Here is a 22118-nt window from a genome sequence, read left to right on the forward strand (position 1 = left end):
ACGACACAGTGTGGGTGGGTTTTGTGTTTCACAACAAACTGCGCGGGGCGGAGAAGTGGACAATGCGTTTTATTGATTAGGCCTAGAGTGGCCTTCTTCAATAGAAAATGAGGGCATTTTGTATTATATTGACATTTGGGGTGGTGACAGCCTGTGGAGCGCTACTGGCAATGGTATTGTACCTTGTTTTATCCACAACGGTAATGTACCAAAGAATAATCTGGTATTTATTTTGTCGCATGCCGTTATAGCATGTTTATTTGTGCCGCTTCTTTTGAAAGCGTTTATAGTTGATAGTGTTTAGTGAGGAAAAATACTGATGATAACAAGCTGGCTCAAGATCCTGTGCATGAGATTCAGTGCATTAATGACGGAAGTGATTCTTCTGGTTTGTGCCCTTGTAGTTTCCCTGCTATGACCCCCATGTCCATATTTGCTGATCTGCTTATCACTCGAAAGCATGGCACATGATAAGGGCTTAAGTAACCGAATGCATGTGATGAACCAATCCTTTTAGCGATAATTGTCAGTTTGAATAATTATAAATTATAAACTAATAATTTGTTATGGCTGTTTTTAAAATAGTAGTCACCATCTACAAAGTCTGACATATTTAAGATTATTGTGTAGACACAGCGTGTTGTGTGATCTGTTATCATCAGTAAACAATATAATAATATGTTTGAATGGTGAATACTTTCTCAGCCAAAGAAATCAGATTTACTCTGATCACATTGTTTCTTGCCTCTGTAATAGTAATCTCATTATATGACGGGATTATAGATTTCTTAAGTTGTCCTTTGCCCTGGACACAGACGTTTGCACTGATCCTATTGACTCAACAGTAAGTGGTCTTGTGGTGGACTGTGGACTAAGTATGTGTAGGACCGCCTCTGAACCACTTCAATAAAAGCCCCAGTCTAGTCCTAGATCAGAGTAGTAGGGGAGCTGGGATTGTTTGCTGCCTTTGGGTACCTTATTGAAGGCCAGTATGCGTCTCCTAGGGTCCGCTGTCCTTTTCTCTATTTTTGTGCAGACGATGGTAAGAGATTTGAATTGAAAGAAGCAACTTGATTTCTCGGGGTGTTGAAAACAGGTTTTGTTAAATGCATTTATATAATGTAAACAATAGTTAAACTGTTTTGTTGGAAAGCAATATTGATATTTTGTATGTCTGTATGTCTGGTTTTCTTTTTAGTCTGCACCAATAGAGGACTGGCAGAGGGCTACATCAATTTACAACTTCTCAGCCACAGATATTGATGGCAACTTGGTGTCTCTGGAAAAATACAGGTAAACTTTGGTTTCATGAATCGAATACTAAATGCCTTGTACCTTCTGTCTTCTAATCAGATTTGTGTGTTTGTTTTGTCAGAGGTGATGTTGTTGTAATCACGAACGTTGCCTCTAAATGAGGAAAAACCCCAGTGAACTACTCTCAGTTTGCGGATTTGTACGTCCGCTACGCTGAGAGGGGTTTGCACGTCCTCGCCTTCCCTTCCAACCAGTTTGGGAACCAGGTACACAATCCCCCATGCTATTGATTTTTTTAGGAAATCATTCATCACAAAAAGTCTATTTGTTGAGGTGTTGACTTAAAATTTTGGGCCGATTATGTAAGGTAGATCCCAAACTGTGGTACGAGTACCCCCATGGGTACTCAGACTGGGGTACGCAAAGAGAGATGTTTTTTTTATGAGAATTTGAACCATTTGGACCTCTCAGGCTTGTCTAAATGTTTAATGAAAAGCACATGCTTAATGTATAATGTACAAATAAATAGATTTGTGTTTTTTAAAGTGCTTCGGATTAACTGATCCTCACAGGAGTACACGACTATAAAAAGGTTGAAAACCACTGGTGTAAGGAATACCACATACTGTAGCAATTACATATTAGATGTTTTTCTTCAATAATGCAGGTGCCCTAAACCAGACATACAACAACATGCATTGATTGGCTTGTATTTTATGTAGTGACGCTGTTATCCCTGTGATTTGTTCACTCTGTTCAGGAGCCTGGCACTGAGGCCCAAATTAAGCAGTTTGCCCAGTCATACAACGCAACGTTCGACATGTTCAGTAAAATCGATGTAAATGGGGACAGTGCTCACCCTCTGTGGAAGTGGCTCAAGAGCCAACCCAATGGAAAAGGGTTCATGGGAAAGTAAGTTGACTGTAAATTATTGACATTAGTTCTACTTCTGCCATAAATTATTTATGAATAAATAAATTATCCTAATATCTTTTTTAATTTTACAGTGGCATAAAGTGGAACTTTACAAAGGTAATTGTTTTTTTGTTCTACAATTATTGAAGAATTGAAATGTTTGTGTTAACTGAATGTTACTAGTTGTTATTTGAACATAAACACAAAACCACTTGTCCCACAATGTTTGGTGTTGCAACTGCAATTTATGCAATACCTAAAATTAAGATTCTATATAGAGATGAATAATGCTACAATATTATTATTTATAATAAATGATTACCAATACTTATATACATGGAAAAGAATAAAAGGCTGATAAAATGTCACACATTGTACGTTTTTGTCATTCCAGTTCTTGATCAATAGAGAAGGGCAGGTGGTAAAGAGATATGGACCCCTTGATGACCCAAGTGTATGTACTTTTCAACTGAACCATAATTCTAAACATATTATATTATATATTATAACATAAACATCAACTACTAATAGCATAGATTAAATCTTACACTGCAGTAATAACGCTAAATAATTTGTTGTTCCTTTTCAGGTGGTGGAAATGGATCTTCCCAAGTACCTCTAATCTCACTCACTCACAATTTTCCCTTTCATTATGTTTCTTGTATTTCTGTGTCTTTGAGAACCAGTAAATATAACATGTGCCCAACCCAGATTAATGAAGGGATGTTCAAAAAACCAGTTTCTGGACTGAACAGATCTGATGAAAATAGCGTACAAACCCCCTGGGAAGAGCACAACGTTGTGTGAATCTGGGTCTCTGTCAGACTAGGGAATACTCACTCATGTTCAAAATAAAAAGCACTAACAACAAAAGAAATGTGTGCTCTATTTATTTTTTCACATTTTCACTTATACATTTGACATTTTTACTCATGTATATGCATTTAATCACAGCCATTTTTGTATTGGTCTATGCATTTGAGGAGTGAAAAACATACTGATGTAGCTCTATGCTGCAGTTCCTGTGTGTGTCCGCCAGAGGTCAGCAGCAGCACTAGTATTGGTGGTTGTGGGTGGTAGATGTGTGACAACAAATTGAATGTCTGTTCTATTTATTTTTTCACGTTTTTACTTATACAAACGACATTTTCACTCATGTATATGCATTTACAGCCATTTGTGTATTGGTCTATGCATTTGAAGAGTGAAAAACATACTGTAGATCTATGCTGCAGTTCCTGTGTGTGTCCGCCAGAGGTCAGCAGCAGCAGTAGTAGTAGTGGCGGTGGTTGTGGGTGGTAGATGTGCGGTTGTACAGTAGCAGCAGTCAGCGCAGTGGAGCCGACACGAGCGGTGGAGACTCGGGGACCACCGCACACATGAAGGGACTCTCGCGGATAACTCCTGCACATTCACCCGTCTGACCGCTGCTACAGGGGACACACACTCGTCCTTGTCACCGGGCTGATCCATCGCTCCTGCGGGCTCTCTCCTTCCCTTCCTTCCTTCCTTCGCGGGGCTTGTGTGTGTGTGTTTTTTCCTGCGGGAGCCCGAATGGAGGCAGCAGCCGAGGGAGCGGTCGGGCTGTCGGAGGCCGGGGAAGGGAGTCCGCTCTCCGGGGCCGCAGCATCCGAGGATGGCGACGCGGTGCTGGGAGTCGGCTATGGCGTGGACGCGGGAGACATGGGTAATTGTCTTGTTTTTTCCACTCGACAAATGCTCTTTTATCGCCCCGCGCGCGGATCCGTTGCACTTGGTGATGCCGTGAGCAGAAAGTCCCGACTCATCTCCGCTAAAAGCTAGCTTACCACAGCTAACCTCGGTTTAATGGACGAGGAGCACGTAAACCTAACCTCTGCAGAGACATTTGTGGTGTTGTCCTCTGTGCGTGTGTGTGCGGGAGCTGTGGTCTGTGCGGTCCAGTGAAAAGGGGGGGTCAGGTGTGCTTAGGGTCACCTGGACAAATGTCACGTGTGTTAGGGGTCACCTCAAAGATACTGGACGAAATAGGACCGTTTTATGGCTATTTATTGTAATACTGGATTGGAAACCTGCAGCAGATATTTGAAGTAGCCAAGTGACCATCATGCTCAGTGCCACAACTTATTATTATGCAATTGTAGTTGTTGTTTTTATGTGCTAGAAAAGAGGGTCTTTGCTGTTTGAATCTTAAACTGTTTTCAGTGTACAGTCAATATATGAAGCAGTATTGCGATGATCACTTGTCCCTCTTTTGATTGTCCTGCACACAGTCCTTAGTCACACTCACCTTTTTTCACAAAGCCACTTGAATTGCTTAAAGACGTGAGATGTACATAGAAAATATAAGACTTTTTGGGTTCACTGGCTTTCATACTGTATGTTGGCACCTACTGTATTGCCATTGCAGTCTCTCTGTACGTTGTACTTGACCAAAACTGATGATCATTTGGTGTTATTGCAGTTATTATCGATGAGCTTTAACTTTCCCGAGTGTTCTCTTTTGTCTACGTTTTGTAAAAGTTCCATGTGTGTGAGTTCATTCAATGTCCTGGTGGTTGATACTGTATAATAATGTGTTTGGGGGATGACTATGACCAGCTCTGGACTTTCACATTAAACAGGCCTGTGAATCAAAGGTCAGATCACACTATGTTGGATTTGTGCTGAAGCTCATCAGGAACATGCTGTGGTAAACGAGTGCTGTTGGCTGCACATGTCATTTCTTTGTATTTTCTCTGGCTCGCTGCTTGCTGGCGCGTGTCTAGTGCACCCGAGGTAATTTCACAAGTGCGTGCCTGCTCACCACCACATGCGATGGAAAAACTGCACTCTGAAAGACAGAGGGAGCCCATATTGAAGCAGGGTTGGCTATTACACATCTGACTTCAGTACTCCAGTGCTGCCATCTTGTTAAATCATCGTAGCTTTGGGCTAAGTTGCATTTAGAAATTGCAGAGGAGAGCAGACACGTTTCAATTACGCTCATCGTGTGTGCAGTCCTGCTCTTATAGGCTCTGCTGTGAGCGCTTTAAGGAAGAAACCAATAACAGTTTTAATAAGGCCATTAGAAGTCCTATTAGAGAAATCTGGCCACAACACACACATACACTGTTTATGAATGTGGTGCAAGTACTTTGCTGAACCAATTACTGTCTTATAATTCTGTTTCTTCATCCTAAGTGAACATTACACCATTCACGAGCATGTATGTAATTAGCAGCACATTCAGGAAGGAAGGATTTCACTTGTTTACTCGTTTATAACTATTCGTGAGTACACACATTTATATTTATTTGTCATAGTTATAAGAGGAAACTGGCTCTTGCAGCAGTTACGTTTAAAGGCTTTGGCTCTATGTCAACTATTGTGGTAACAAATTATTTTATAGTTTCTGTGCTTTGCAAATTGAGAGAACTCCTTTGATTCAAAAAAAACGTGTGCATCTGCTGTTAAGATGAGCCATTGGTTGCTTGTAGAATCTCACAGCGTGTGGTGGTGCTGACGTCGGGGCTCGATCGTACGTTACACTCTCTCCACTGTAAATGTGTGAATCTGAGTCTGTGTTGGAGTCACAGCTGGCTGTGATACAGGAGATGAGTGATAATTATGTAATGCTGCGATTTTGCTGTACTTTTGAACTTAAAGACTCATGACTCATAAACCATAGCTTCCAAAGCGTCTTGGCTCTCTTCAGCTCCCAGAATGCTTTTTAACTTAACTTACCGGTATATTAAGCCGACATGCCTAGCAAAACCAAGCTAGTGCACATTAGCACAAGCACAAAAATATCATATTTCCAGCAGTGCATAGAGCATCTAACTATAGCATTTCATAAAGAGATGCAAAATGAAATAAATAAATGCAGAAAAAGCTGACAAAAAACTGGAAGTCATTTCCTGTTTACTCTAGCCTCGTCTCAAAGCTACAAAGTTGTAATTACTAAATTACTAAACGATACTCAATCGTTTGGGTGAAGTCAGTTTTTCACATAAGCAGACGACTGCGAGCCAAGACCTGAGCATGAAAATGTATTCCCCATTGACAGAAGTTTTCCAAAGCGCTCCTAGTTTCACTGGTCTGAGGGGCCGGTCGAAACGTGTCTTCAGATCTATTGACTTCCTGTTCAAAACTGCAGACCTGAGAGTAAGCAGCAGTTTTTCATTTATGTGTTTTATTGTTGAAAAATGGCTCTGCCCTAAGTGTATGGCCAGGGTCTAAATCTTTTAAATAATGGTACAGGAATATGAGCAGAGATGGTGAAAATATGAAAGGGTGAAAAATTTGTGTATAGCGCTCAAGCCTCAAATGTATGGACATTGCAGAATTACTCAAACATGCATGAATCAATCAAACAAAGTGAGAGTAAGTTAATGATTATTACCATTATAACATTAACCATTATAATTAGCTCAGAGAAGTTTTTTAGTTTGGTCACATAACATTAACTATAAACATTCCTTTACTTTAATTCTTTTCAGATTTTGACATTATGACATCATACATTTTGCTTTTACCAGTATTGCAATATTATTTTCATGCCGTCTAGTTGCTCTAGTGGTCCTGTCACGGCCTTGTCCCCTGTTATTTGGCCCTCGTCTGTACACCTTCCCCTCTTTCGTCTCCAGGTGATGTCCGTGTCTCCCCCCACTGATGTTTCACCAGTCATCTCGCTCTCAGTTTAGGCACTGCTGCTGCTGCCGTGTCACGTTTGCTGACTGTAGCACAAAGGCCGTTTACCTCCAGTGTACCTCACCACGTCTACCTCCCGCGTCTAGTCTTTCATGTTGCTTTGTGCCTCCCTCTCCTCTCGGTGTCTTCTTACTCCACAGATCTCATATAGGAGTTGAACAGAGCCAGGAGCGCATGATGTCGTAGTGTTGAGTGTGACACAGAGGCTTTACAACCCGCCTTTCTCTGTCGACCGGGAGAAATCAATGTATTTGTAGGTTGTATTAATAGAAATGACAAGAATTGAAACTATTAATGTTTCAATTACTGCTATTATTAGTTGATAATCTAACTTTTATATGCCACAAATCTGTTTATTTATGCACTATTACCTGGACAACTATACATTCATACCACTATATTAGTAATATGCAGTAACAGTCCTATCTTACGCATCATTTATATTTGTGATACTTTATTATGAACTGCAGACAACAGACAGCGTTCTAGTTTGGTCACAAACCCTTGAGATTAAGGGAATGACTTTGCAGCTGTAAAAGTCCTAAAACTCTCTCGCTCGCTCAGAACTGCCGTAGTGTCCCCGGCTCCCCTCTTAGAACAAAATAACCTGCTGTTTTCAATTAAACATTTCACACAGGACACTGCGGATGCCATCATTACCCCATAAGCGTGCAGAGTGAGCACGGCCTGACGAGGCATCAACTCAGACATTTGGGGAACATCCAAAAGGAAAAAGTAATAATTGAATGATCATAAACACCACTTTTTTATAATTTTCAGATTAATATAACAGATTGTTTCCACCCCGAGTTGAAGCTCGATTCTCACCAAACACTCAAACACTCACCAAACACAGTTATATCAGCAGCTGCTCTGGCTCTTACGTTGTATTTCACAAAAGCGCCTACGTCTTCCTGTCCATTAATCGTTAGGCCCGTGGTGTCTGTGAGGAGATTTTATTTGAAAGCCACAGGCGAAGCAGCTCCACACCGAGAGACGGGAGATGGAGAGGTGAGTTCAGATTCAGTGAGTGAGTAACCGAGCGTATGCAAAGGAGTTCTCTACACAACAGTGCTTCTATAGTGTAGATGTACGTGGCGCTTTTCCCTTCTATGTGGTGTAGTTCAAAGTTGATTTAAAGATCATTTTTAGATACAAAATAATTTCTGTATTTGTCAATTTTTTCACAACCATTTTATTTTGAGTTTAGACCTGGTCTTGATTCAGTCTGGATCAATCTGGTGCTTTCTCAGGCAGTACTTTGTGTGAAAAGTTAGATTCACCGAGTTATGTGGAACAACTCTGTCCATTTACTGACTTTGGGTTGGGACGCTTGGTCAGTTTCCTGTCTGTCCAGCCCTAGTGATGAATGCCCCTCCCCATTCTTCACCCTTTACATGTCATCTCAAATAAAGTTTACAGGTTTACAAACGTGTTTGGGTGTGAAAGTTGTTTAGTTGCGTTTCATCCATTTTCATACAAAGCACTTTACATAATTTGACTGACATCAGATTTGTGCTGTTTTTTAGACAGTTTGATATTTTCATCCAAAATGGCTTTACGTTTGCATGCGTCAAAAAAAGAAGCTTATCTCTTATGCAGCAGTTCAGTAATGGAAAGCATATATTGCATAAGAGTGTCAGTTTATGTTATGTAGATTTAACCTGGAAAGGCCTTGGCTGTTTTTAGCACTGCCCAGAGCGGACCAGTGTGTCTGTAGGAGCAGAAAGACCTCCCTCTGGGACCACCAGGAACAAACATCTGATGCAGCATTTGATTCCTACAGACATCATGAGCCAGCGTCTTGTACTTAAGGTGCAAGAATAGCAAAGAATCAGTCACAGTGCATATTAAACGTTCAGTAGCCTTAACATTTGAGAGAAGACTGAACGAACTAATATCAGAACATATTTGTTACAGGTTTTATAATACAGCTGCATGAAGACAGAATATTTAGGTGACTTAGATAATATTATATTGCATTTATGACCTGTGATTTTGATTAAAATGCATTTAATGCTGTTCTCAGTCTGGCTGTTCCATTGCAATTGCGCACGAGTCTGAACATTTAAATATATAAGTCCTCAATGAAGTCTCCAACACCCGAACTATCATTTATTGGTAACCATGGTTGACCCAAGTGCTTCACAGTTTTGAACACACACGCACAAACACACACACGCACAGGCGCACACGCACACACACACGCACGCACACACACATACACACACACACACACACACACACACACACACACAGACACACACACACACACACACACACACACACACACACATATACATACATACATACATACATACATACATACATACATACATACATACATACATACATACATACATTAAACACCAAAATGACAGTGTGTCTCCTGCTGCTTCTTATCCAGGACAATCTGTCATCACAGGACGACAGGATGAGATTATGGAGAGTAAAGTAACAGTGACCGTGACTGATTACCGTCGGGCCAACTGACCCAAAAAGACGCTGCATTGTTTTTGTCTTGTAATGGTGTCAATGCTCTCCCCATATTAAGCATTGATCCACCACTGAAATCTGTTAGAACAATCTTCTTCAACGGGGACCAGAGTAATAAGGAATAAGAGAACGAGTGAATGGTGCAGACATAGTAATGAGCCACTGTCATGGTGTGACCCATGGCCCATAGTGGCAGTTGAAATCGGACCCAATCAGAGTGATAAAATGAATGAATTTGTATTAATTTGTATTGTGTTAGCCATTTTGTGAAGTAACGTTTCTGTCCACTTCTACAGTTAGGCTCATACTACATTGACCTAGTTTAATTTTAGTGCTGTTTCCCATGAACTGATGTTGTTTAGATCACAGCTGTTCTAAATATGTCCAGACATTTACATGCATGAAGACACACTTCTAAAAAGGATATTTTTATAACCAGCTAGAGGCAGTGTTTTAAGTTGTTTTCCTGTCCTATCGATTATAATGGATGACTTGTCCCACTGAAAAGTGTCCTTCTCAGTGTTTGCTCTTAGAGCTTTCTTTCTCATATTCAGAGTGCACTGGTCTTACATTATGCACTCAACCTCATTTAAGAAATTATGTGAAATGAATAAAGGTGAGATAGATGGTTATATTTAGCCTAAAGTCCACTATATTTCCTTAAATTTTCATCATATTTAGACCAGACTTTGCAGTCTACACTGGCAACACTTTGTTTGCCGTCAGCAGACTCGGCACAAAAGGTTAAGGACATTAGTCAGTCCTGTAAATGTAAGGAATGCCAAAAGCCTCTTTGAAAAGCTTAGCATTAGGAAGTTGATGACACCTTAATTGTAAGTGTCCGTGTCCAAAAGCTCTGCCAGCTGGGCATAGACTCAAGGAGACTTGATATACTGGAATAGACCTTACTGTTTAGATAAACCAACAGCACAGGGTACAGTTTAGTGGCTGAATAGTACACTAATGTTCTGAATATCCCTCATAACTAGTGATTTGATAACTTTGCACCTGAATTCAACTTATACCATGTGGTACAGTACTATAAACTTAGTATAGTGAGGATGTTTCGGCAACAGTCTGTCAGACAACACAACATGGACATGAGTTGGGCCTTGTTTGGTTTAGTAGAAACTGGCTAAATGACTAAACTAAAGTTGCACATAAAGGATATGCTGTTTTAATTCTAGAAGTCTGCCAAGTTAAGATAATCCTTTATTGTCCCACATGGGGAAATTCCATTGATGCAACGCAGGTAGATACAGAGGTAGATACAGAAGAAAAGAACAAATCTTCTCTTTATGGATTTTAGCTTTGTGTATGTCATGTCAGGTGAAATTATAACAATAACCAAATTAACACCTGCTGGATATAGAAGCCATTATTTAGCCTCTGCCAAGATCACAAACGATATTTTCGGGGCCTCACTTGGTGTGTCCTCAGGGAATCCCGCTATCGATCTCATTTGGTGTTTCACTTCCGAGCTTTCCACTGACAGACATCACGCCACACACCAACATTCATTTGTGTGTTGGCAAGTTTAAATGATGGAAAAACACATACATTAAATTAGATTCAATGTATTTTTGCATTGAAGTTTATTAACATTGCTAATAGCTTTCTGTTTATTTATTTTATGTCTGTAAGCTAATTAGCCTGCTCTGAATTATTAAGGTGAAGTTCTCCATTTCAGTGTGATTTTGTGTAAATTTCCCTATCTCGATATGCTTATTTGGGACGGTAGTATCTGGTCAAAACTCTCCTAAGTACGTTTTTGATTTGCAACAGAAAATAATATAATAAAATGTAAGTTTTTCATCTCCATTTTTTTTTTTTTTTTTTTTTCATTATATGTTGCAACAGTAGCTAAAAAAACATCGGGAACTACATGGATCATGATCCAGCTCTGACAACAGGAAGAAATAACTGTTTTTAAGGAAAAGTAGCATATCTGCAATCTTCAATTCTATTCTCTCTTCTCCAAAATATCACTATAAATATCGTTCTGCGAGATATGCGTTGTGGAATGAATTGGAGTAGGTCAAGAGTTGAAAGAAGAGGCTGGAGTTCTAACGCAGAAGAAGTTTTCCCTCTTCACTGGACCTGGCACCCGGAGACATGAACCCTAAGACATTGCGATCGTATTTACATTCCTGTCCAGTCTGGTCTAGAAATGCTATTGTCACATCCTTAATGTTGAGAAATAGTTTTCACACCATTCTATTTTGGCCCCAGTATTTCCTCTCCGCACCATCCTGCCTGTGCGTATGGGTGTGTGTGTGTGCGTGTGTGCGTGTGCGTATGAGTGTGTGCGTGCATGTGTGTGTGTGTGTGCGTATGGGTGTGCGTGTCATTAAAACATATTGCAGCCTGTCGAGGCAACACTCATAAGGAGATATTTATTTGTTGTTCCACTCCCCGGGCAGCGCTAGGACTCTAGTGCGATGCTCTCACTGCCTCTTTACATTACCACAGCGGGTGTCACCGTGTCCTTAGAGAGGGAACTTGTAAATGTTCACAAACAGAAGTCTATTTTGAGTCAGTCTTTGTTTTTTTTATTGTGACTGCATTCTCTTAAAAGGATTTATGGTTCCTAGACAACGGAAAGCGGACTATGTCAAGGGGCTCAGTAGTTACGTACAAAGCAGAGTTGGTCCCACATCCCTAAGCTTTAGTGGCCAAATATTAACTTCTGTTCAAACTGCGTCCACGAGCTACGAGATGTAATAATTGTGTGATAGTTTTCTAGTTCACCACAACCTCCTTATGACGTTTGCTCAACGTGAACAGTTCTGTATCTTTTGTAATTCTTGTCTCTGTGAAGAAGCCTTAGCAGAGTCTGTGCTTGTTTCCTGTCCGATGGGATTTATTATTATTTTTGACATTTGATTACGACTATTAACACATTTAGTCGAACACTACAACACTGCACAATGCACGCTAAACTTATAAAAGTGCCACTTAAACCACTAAACTTCCCTTTTCCTGCATTTGTTATCAGTTTTGCTCAAGCGTGTGGTTTTCTCTCATGCTAAAGCACCAGTACAATGTAGTTAGTTGTCACGATTAAGTGGCTGACTCATAGTTGATATCACGCAACAAAAGCAAAGCCCTAATATTTTACAGAGCTTATTAACTTAACGGTTATTTTTGTGGTTTGCCAAGTCAGTCAAGCGATTATTTCTATTGAACATATGACCTTTTAAATACATTATAAACCCAATAGAGTGACTAAAGACTTCTAGATAGAGAACATTTAGAAATAAAACTTATTATTGATTTAGAAAATGAATTTTTTTTGGGGATTTTCTGATTTAATAATGTGTGTGTCTTCCTAATAATGTTCTATAATCGTATATAGTTCTGGGAATGTGCAGGCATCCATCTCTTTGTATTTGGCTCTGTACTGTGTGTCAGTTGTCATGGTGTTGGTGAGGCTGACATAAGGAGGGCACGATGAAGTGGACTGTTTACCTGGCGCTCCGCAGTCATTCTCACGCTCGTTTTCTCCTTTGAACATTTTCACGTGCATACCTTTTACAGCACGCAGCAGGTTCAGACACGCAAACGGGAAGAGGTTTGTCCGTTAGAATGTCACGGCGTACGCGGAAAAAGGAGGACGAGGATTCACACAGTTTTAATTCTGCACCGTGCAATATTGCTGCTTTAATTATCTGCATTCCTGTACTATTTCTGTTTGCTGGATTTGCTACAGGATCGTTTTGGCTCGTCTTGGAGAAAATGTGTGCGACAGAGGGAGAGATATGGGGTGAATAAGGAGGGGGTTACTGCTCGGCTCAGTCACATGGACATGCACGAGCGGCAAGCAGGGTGAAAAAGAGAGGGAGAGAAAGAGGGAGAGATTGTGAGGACAGAGGAAAAGAGAGGAAAACAGGGAATAAAAAGAGGGCGAAAAGGTAAAAGGAAAAAGGGAGGGAGTGTAGTCGGCTGTAAACGCACATATGAGCCAGTGCAATGTGCCGGACCTCCTCTGAGTACAGTCCTAGTTTGACCATTACTCAATGGCAATTTCACATTGTGCAGTGGTTTCCAAGGACACACTGGAGCATGTTAAATATGAACCTGCTTTTTGGTGCCATTTTTAGACAAAGCTACCTAACTCCTCTGTCAGAATATATTCTCAGGCATTGGTAGGCAAAGATCTCTGCTCTGGACTGACTTTTCTGTTTTGTTTTTGCATTATTATAATACACACATATAATATAACAGAGCAAACACAGATTAGAGAGCAAAAAGAACAAATTGAGAAGCCCAAAAAGTAAACCAAACAATGAAGAGTCAGTCAGGCACATTTCCCCTTATATATCTGTCCCAGTGTCTGGTAAATTTGTCAATGTCTTTTTTGTATACCGTACCGTTCCGGATTATAAGTCGCACTGGAGTAGTATAAGTCGCACCAGCCCAAAAAATGCATAATAGAGAAGAAAAAAACAGATATAAGTCGCACTGGAGTATAAGTCACATTTTTGGGGGGAAATGTATTTGATACAATCCAATATCAAGAACAGACATTTCATCTTGAAATGCAATTGAAAATAATAACAGATTAAAGAACATGGTGAATAGGTGTACGTATGCTAACGCTAACACCTTCAGCTACATGACGCACAGACAACAAACTGTGGTAAGTGTCTGGTATGTTAACGTAACATATTAACAGTTATTCAGATAACTATAGCATAAAGAACATGCTAACAAGTTTACCAAAGCATCAGTATTACCCCAAATCACTAAATCCATTGAATTCTTCCTCAGTGTCACATCTAAACAACTCCGGAGGTAGAGGAAGTGCCGATTCCTCTTCTGCTTCGCTTAGAGCATAGAGCGCCCTCTTGCGAATAATGTCACATATAAGTCGCTCTGGAGTATAAGTCGCACCCCGGCCAAAACTATGAAAAAGGGTACGACTTATAGTCCGGAAAATACAGTATGTCCAAAATTATTTCTGTACACTCCTTGACAGTCGGCTTCATCTCTGCCATCATCCATTTTCTTTTCTTTCTTTTTTTTGCTGCAGCCAAAAGTACATTCTACAGGTATCCACCTATGATTTCCATCTGTTGATGTTTATGTCTTGGATACATAGTTTTAAAATCAAATGGAATGTCAACATTTTGCAGTGCCTCATTAATCGTAGACCATAATTTATGAAGTTTGAATTTTGTATACTGCATTTTGTATTTCTTTTTTTAGTTTACAATGGGGCAGTATACATGAATAAATAAAATGTTGAAGCTGATACTGTTTTACGTAACCTATGTCAATGTCATTAGTCACAGTGAAACCAAACAGAACAACAGTGTGGTCGCCACTATTTATCTCAGACTTTACTCAAACTATCTAAACTGTAGAGACGCTTGAATACTATATTGCTCCTTTAGTGAACTAGAAGTCTGTCAGTGTTTTATCAACAAGTCAACTGCTCTGGTGTCGCTCTTGTGGCGCTCTGGTGTCGCTCTAGTGTCGCTCTGGTGTCCCTCTGGTGTCCCTCTTGTGTTGCTCTGGTGGCGCTCTTGTGGCGCTCTTGTGGCGCTCTTGTGGCGCTCTGGTGGCGCTCTTGTGGCGCTCTTGTGGCGCTCTGGTGACGCTCTGGTGACGCTCTGGTGTCGCTCTGCTGGTGGCGCTCTGGTGTCGCTTTGGTTTCGCTCTTGTGGCGCTCTTGTGTCGCTCTTGTGGCACTCTTGTGGCACTCTTGTGGTGCACTCATCCTCTTCTCCCTCTCTCATTCCTCTGCTGCCCTCTCTTCCCTCCGTCCATTAATATGCCTAGTGTTATACCTCTAATTTCGTGTGTCTATTTCAGACATTCTGATGCAAACAGTCCACAAATTGCTCTACTCGACAAACTGCCTCCTGTTATTATGCCAGCTATTGGGCTATTCTGAATACTGTAGTAGTTCCATTTAAAACTGAGAACACTAGTGTAGTGTTTCTTTCAGATCATAGCTGTCTTTGTTATTTCGAAAGGTTAAGTTTTTTATGAGTAGCGGAAAATGTTAACTGGCTGATGATGCTGCAGTGCAGGCTAAAACATCTCAACATTACTGGCTTTAAGCATTGTGGGAATGCTTACTAATTTATACAAATGCTCCTAATTCTTTGAAAATACCCTGGCAATCCTTTAGTTCTAGTGTTACATTAAGATTAAATGTTTAATAACTAGACTAATTGTTTGCTGCTCATTCATCTTCTACCACTTGTGGTGACTATTATCATACAGTGAGGATTAGGTATGGGCATCACAGGGTCCCTAGCAAATAACGATTTGCTACAATACATTTTCTAGATGCAATATTATCACAATATCAGAATCAAAAAAATAAGCTTTATTGCTGTGCTTTGGTGATATGGTGCAACATAAGAAAATGAATAATAATAGAATAAGCATAAAAATAAAATACCGGTACATTTTGACAATTTTTTTGTACAAAAACTGGCAACACATGCAGTAATCCAGGGGCGGTGAACCCGAGGTTCACGAGCCACACGGAGCTCTTGGCCTGACAGAATGCGGCTCTTTGCTCATCAGGTTGGAAGCGTTAGCTCTCTCGTTCTAGCTCTCCTACAGGAGGCTGTGTGCATCTTGTAAGCAGCGCCAAAGCAGATACAGAATTTTTCTTTCCTTTCTTTTTTTAAAGAAAACAATCTTGAGAAATAAATACAAATGGTTTCTAATGTTGATGAGAAATTACATCTAAAATAAACCAGAACACAGCAAGTATCATGTTTATTAATCATTTGAACATCCTTAATTACACAAACCTTAATTTATTTAAAAATATAGGGTTCTGTGTTGTGAATGATAAAAATCAACTAATATAATCATGTTTCCCGCCCACTGGTGTTGGCAGTGGCCCGTGTTGAGGCTCTTCACAGGATGACAGCAGACCAATTAGCCAGCCCTGCAATAATCAATATATTGCACATGATATTGTACAAACATACAGTATTTCTTTGTTTTAATTACTACAGGCACATTCCTTATTAATAATCAAAATAGCAAATATGCAGACCGCATTACATAAATATGTTTATTTTCTCTCAATTAGCAACAAAATTGTAGTGTAGTGCTACCACAGTTTAGCTTTGTGAAATGTATGTATGATTGATACAGTAGTCCACAATATTGACAATGTGTGAACAAATTAGCTGTTTCAATATCTCAATATTTTAGCACATCCATACTAGGGATGCAAGTGCAACAGTTAGGAAAGTGCAAAGACTGCAAACATAATTTCCTCTGCAAACAGCAGACCTCTGATGACTTTAAAAACAAAAACAGAACTTCTAATGTTGCAGGTTAGACCGCTACAAACATGTTTTGAAATACATGCATGTCTTGTATTAGTATAACAGTTCATATTTCTTTCTTCTCTCAATCGCTCTGAACTCTGTACCGAATCCTGTACAGAATTACATTACATACTGGATTGCAAATACAATTGTCAGATAAATCATAATCAGATTTTTTTCCACAATTGTTCAGCCCGTACACCGTTTGGTCTGAACAGTAGTTCTGATACAAAACATTAGCGGCGGCAGCCTCAAAGTGTTTTTGATGATATATGTCTTTGTAGCTCTCCTGGACCTCCTCAGTCACACTTGTGTTTGACTTGTTATTGCGTCTTGTTGGACTGCTGTGTCTGTCCTGTGGGATTCATCTTCGTGTCAGAGCTGAGTGCTAAAGGAGATGAGTGATGGACAGCTAAAGGACAAACTCAAACACCTCTTTATTTTTCCTCTTACAGATGCAGCCAAGAAAGCCTTCATCACAGAGGTAAGCCTTACCATTTTTCATATTGGTTTTGTTCACTTTTCAGCTTATCAGTGTTTGATTTTTGAGTTAAACTTCACAAATACATTTTAACAAAGCCTGTTTTATCTTCCATCAGATGCCCTCATCGTCAGGACAACCAGGTCAGGGCAAGAAGATCGGCCACAGAGGAGTCGATGCGTCAGGAGAGACGACTTACAAGAAGGTGATTTAGTTTATACAATGCCAATAACTTACCTGAATTTCCGGTATTGACTGTTTTATGTGGTGCTTTATCTCTCGAACATGGTCTTTTCACTCATGACTCCCTTGCGTGTCCTTTCCCTTCTCGTCCAGACCACATCGTCAGCCTTGAAAGGTGCCATCCAGCTCGGCATCGGTTACACAGTGGGCAACCTGAGCTCCAAACCAGAGAGAGACGTGTTAATGCAAGACTTCTACGTCGTGGAGAGCATTTTCTTTCCAAGGTTTCAATTTTACTCTCATTCAGTCAATCACTTACTCACTGAACTACAAAGACAACATTGCCCAAATGCAGGAGACATATTAACCTCACTGTGGACCATTCAGATCTACAGTGCATGTCGTTAGAGTCCACTGTTTTCCCATTTGTAATTTATAAGTCTAATTGATGTTTTCTTGCAGTGAAGGGAGCAACCTGACTCCGGCTCATCATTTCCCAGATTTCCGCTTCAAAACGTATGCTCCTGTGGCCTTCCGTTACTTCAGAGAGTTGTTTGGCATCAGGCCGGACGACTACCTGGTGAGAATGATACTGCGAATGAATAAAAAACACTGTTGAAAGTTGGTCTCTAATGATCAATGTATTTCATTATTATTTTAGGATTGTTCTTATTTTTTGCATTGTTTTTACAGAGTACTTAATATTTAAATATGAACATATTTTTTACAAATATAAGAATACAAATTAATAAATGAAAGTAAATAAGATTATTTGAGGTTGTTTTTTCTGTCAATGTTGTGTGAATTTGAACAGAATGCAGAGAATAGTAAAATAATTATCAATTTTCATGGATACAATATTGGACCTAAGAGAATATGACCTTGATATTTAAATAATCAGTCATCAGTGGTCCCAGATGCAATTGAGCTATTTCAATGTAGCAATATTGAATCAGATTTTAATTTTGATTGTGACGTTTGTGTTTTTTGTACCTCTGGAGGCCACGCTTTGATGATAAAAGTCTTTGTCAGATCTAACATTTAACTTTCTGCTCCCCATTAGAACAGTATGTTGTAAATGTCAAACAGCCCACAGGGTTTGAAAATAGAGCCATTAGCTGAAGGTAAACCCAGGCCTCACCATACGGCTGGCAATTAGAGTTAAAACTACTACAACAACAACAACAATGTGTAATGGTTAAATCAGGCCTGTCATGATAATTACTAAATTAATTTATCAAATGGAAAAAGGAACAATATTTTGTGGGGCTCAGTATTTATCGTAGGTAACATTTCTGTTGGTGATTTTGTTTTAGAGGGTCGAATAAGAAACCTTTACTACTCATTATAGATTCCAATGAAAAGTATCGTATGTGTTTTGTAAGTGTTTTATTTTGCCATTTATACAAAGCGGCTCATGGTCTTTAATCAATATTGTACATTAGCAGGATTAACCAGATTCAGAATTAGTTTCAATATGATCATTTATTGTTAGATACATTTCTGTAGAAATATATCACACTCTATGTTTAATAAAACATGTTATAAAGTATTTAGCAATATTAATTTACCTTCTATCAGAATGACACACCAAAACTAACCTATGTAGTTGCTTCAGAGTAAAAGACAAACAAACAAGTTAGTTAACCGTGTCAGACATCATCCCATGCCATTATACCGTTCATCAACAATAATGCAATTAAATAAATAAATGAAATGTCTTGGGTTGGGTTTCCTTAAGTTGACAAAGACACACAATATAGTGTCTAGGTGTCGGGGTAAAGTTGAGTTCACAGTAACAACTTACTTTGACAAATTTGTATTAATTAATTACATGTGCACAAAATGGTTAAATGCTATAATAACAGTGTAAGCGCTTTGATGTTAGACGGTCGGTGCATTGTTAACACTACAAAGACTGTCCTCTGACTGTTCACTGTCTCCCACAGTATTCTTTATGTAACGAGCCCCTGATCGAGCTGTCCAATCCCGGAGCCAGCGGTTCAGTTTTCTACCTTACAAAAGACGACGAGTTTATCATTAAAACTGTGATGCACAAAGAGGCTGAGTTCTTACAGAAGCTGCTGCCCGGATATTATATGGTAAGCAAACCTGCATTCTCTTTGTTAATAAGCTGCTCCGTGACAGCTCATCTCAGACGTGAAATATTAGGAAATCTATATTCAAGCTGCATTAGAAACATACACACATGGCTGGCAACAGAACAATCAAATAATTGTCTATAGAGATAAAAGTGTTTTTCTGTTTCATAAATCTCTGTCAGTCTTGTTTATTGGTGGACAGCTCCAAGCAGGTCCAGACTAACATTAACATGCATCTCCATCTGTGTCTCTTGTACGTGACATGAAATCTCACTAATAATGTATGCAAAAGAACAACCTCTAATATAGGAGCAGTTTCATGTCTTTGCTGTTTATCTCTGTTTATGCTGCTCCTAAGCACAGAGAGCGAGATTGTGTGGACGGTGAACTTATGCCAACGTATAGTTTTATTTTATAGCCGTCGGCGATATATATCAAAATGTAGCTAATATTGTGAATGTTGTTTAGAAGATATGCACAATTTTAATACCAAGTAAAAGAAAAACAAAAAGCAGGAAAAAATGCTACAAAAAGAGCTGATTAAAGATATAAATAAAAAAAATGACTTTATAAACTTAATATTTCTGCACTTTTGTGTTTGTTTGTTTGTTTGTTTGTTTGTTTGTTTTTTACAGATATTTTGCATTTGTCTGATAAATAAACCTACACTTTTAAGAACATTTTCTTCTCTATAACTGATTATCGGTATACTTTTTTTGTCAATATCTCCCCCCTATATTCAATTAACGTGTGCATTTGGTAAAGTAAGAAGACACAAACACATTCTTGTACTTTTGTTGAATTCCTTAGAGCTGAACGTTTAACCTCTGAGCTTTTGTTCATAATTAAGCTTCCATCATCAAATATGCTTAGTGAAAATGTAAGTCAATCTTGTGTATCTATAGCTTATGGTAAGACCAGATAAACCTTCGTGCTGTGCCATTGCTCTTGTGAAGGATCTTAACTGTGCTGTCTCCACCTGAGGCCATGTTTCATAACTGGGCGGATGTCTTGCTCTAATGCCATCTCTGCACCGTCTGAAGCTTATGCACCCGCTCCATATATGTCCACATTTCTGCTTCAGATTAACTCGGTTCACGCTTTTCGCACCGATGTTTATTCAAGTGCCAACAAACACGTCCAAGGAGCACCGCAAGAATTCATTTAATCATTTAAGGACACATTCACGTCTGAGGTTTTTCCATTGTTGTGGCTGTGCTTTGAGGCCTTTCTCTGGTAATTGAAGCAAGGCTGCAGCTGTGATGAGAGAAGTATTCTGCCTCATGCGGCTTTAGGGCAGGAGCAGATTTAGGAAATGAATAAGACGTTACATTGTACAGTTTTTATTACGCAAACACAGAGCTTGGGATGATCACTTTTAATTTAAGCTGCACCCGACTCCTTTCTCTTAAATTAGTACATTATGTTTATCCCGCAGGAAGTGCATTGTAAAAGTAGCTTTGTACATAGAAATGAGAGTGTTTTTATCTACGACATTTTAGATATTGCAATCTTTTAAGAACGAGATGAGAGTTGGTCGGCTGTTCCTTTGGTGGTCCACCCTACTTCACTTTTCTGTCTGTGCAAAAGAAATCATGCATGTGAATACTAGCGATGTGCCGAGGGTTTGTGAAAGCTAAGAACAAGTTAGACATTTCAATTCCTACTTTGTCCTTTTCCAGTTTCACTAGACAAGTAAATGGAATACATTAGGCAATTGCAAATTATGTACCGCTACCTGTTATGCTTGTACTTGTTAAAGGAAATGGGCTGACCATACTATAAGTGATACAAGTAATGCATTTAGCTAATTCTAATAGTAATAATGCGATTTTATTAACTCAAAGACTAGGTTTATTTATTTGTTTATGTGCAAAGTGCCTAAATGCTGTTAAGAGTTGGTCTACAGTTGGTCTACTACTTTATTATTATGTCACATCCCTTCATAGTTGTAGATATATTAATATAATGTAGCCTTGTCACAATAATACATTTAGAACTCTGATGTATTGTTACTGTAAATATCGCGATAAACAATGATATTGAAACTACTTTCTGCTGCTGACACAACAACTCAAATGCAGGATAATAGATGCAATATGTAAACAGCTAAATGAAACAAGTAGTTAGATTGTATAACTCGTAGATGTTAATTATTTGATCTTGTCCAGCTCAAATTTTTATAAACTACAAAAACATTTCCTGTTGATCAATATTGAAGCCCTCAAAAATCGTCAAATTTCAGTCATTGAACGATACAGTACACACAGGCCTAATAGAACATACAATAAATGAATTAATACAACATTTAGTGTATAAACATTTAGTTCAAAAGACTAGTTTGTGCACAGAGGCGGCGTGTGGCAGTGGTTGGTGCGGCCCACATGTCTGCTCCAGCTGACTGAGCAGAAGAGCCTGGCTCAGGGCAGCTCTGTGACGTAACACTCTATCTGCTCCGTCTCATCACTCTGTTCTGACACTCGACCACACACCACCACTGTCATTTTCTTTATCGTTTGTTCGACCTCATCATGTGCTAATCCTCCTTCAGCGGTCTTTCTCTCCGCTCATGTTTCTGGGGCCTCTCGCGTGTCTGTGCTGTTGGCTTGTCACTGCGCTGGCCTCTTCACATTGACAGAAGGCGTGTGTGTGGCTGAGGGCAGCAGATGCCCTTTCTCCGTCTCTCAAACTCTCCTCTCTTTGTTA

At 39.4% G+C, this 22118-nt stretch overlaps 2 protein-coding genes across 9 annotated transcripts in view; both read left to right on the plus strand.

The window, feature by feature from the left end:
* The first annotated feature begins 46 nt into the window (after positions 1 to 46).
* gpx4a (glutathione peroxidase 4a) lies at positions 47 to 3046 on the plus strand. Of its 3 annotated transcripts, none has more exons than XM_072438498.1 (7): positions 47 to 173; positions 1199 to 1293; positions 1376 to 1520; positions 2015 to 2166; positions 2262 to 2286; positions 2564 to 2623; positions 2759 to 3046. In XM_072438498.1, the coding sequence occupies exons 1-7, from the start codon at positions 108 to 110 to the stop codon at positions 2789 to 2791; spliced, it is 576 nt and encodes a 191-aa protein (XP_072294599.1). In that variant the 5' UTR covers positions 47 to 107; the 3' UTR covers positions 2792 to 3046. The 3 variants fall into 3 exon arrangements, with proteins under 3 accessions (XP_072294599.1, XP_072294598.1, XP_072294600.1); XM_072438497.1 differs by having other exon boundaries at positions 69 to 200; XM_072438499.1 differs by lacking the exon at positions 47 to 173 and adding an exon at positions 886 to 1042.
* Positions 3047 to 3457: 411 nt separating this feature from the next.
* pip5k1ca (phosphatidylinositol-4-phosphate 5-kinase, type I, gamma a) overlaps positions 3458 to 22118 on the plus strand; it is a 41888-nt gene continuing 23227 nt past the window's right edge. For 2 of the 6 annotated variants that reach the window (XM_072438486.1, XM_072438485.1), the window contains exons 1-6: positions 3459 to 3856; positions 17102 to 17130; positions 17246 to 17332; positions 17464 to 17594; positions 17773 to 17890; positions 19260 to 19412. In XM_072438486.1, the coding sequence (XP_072294587.1) occupies positions 3724 to 3856; positions 17102 to 17130; positions 17246 to 17332; positions 17464 to 17594; positions 17773 to 17890; positions 19260 to 19412 (651 nt within the window). In that variant the 5' untranslated portion in view covers positions 3459 to 3723. Of the gene's footprint in view, positions 3857 to 17101; positions 17131 to 17245; positions 17333 to 17463; positions 17595 to 17772; positions 17891 to 19259; positions 19413 to 22118 lie in introns of all 6 variants that reach the window. The other 4 variants (XM_072438487.1, XM_072438488.1, XM_072438484.1 and 1 more) reach the window with 3 other exon arrangements.

Source organism: Eucyclogobius newberryi, unplaced genomic scaffold, assembly GCF_026437365.1.
Source record: "Eucyclogobius newberryi isolate DKJ021-1_F unplaced genomic scaffold, fEucNew1.0.hap1 SCAF_9, whole genome shotgun sequence".
NCBI lineage: Eukaryota > Metazoa > Chordata > Actinopteri > Gobiiformes > Gobiidae > Eucyclogobius > Eucyclogobius newberryi.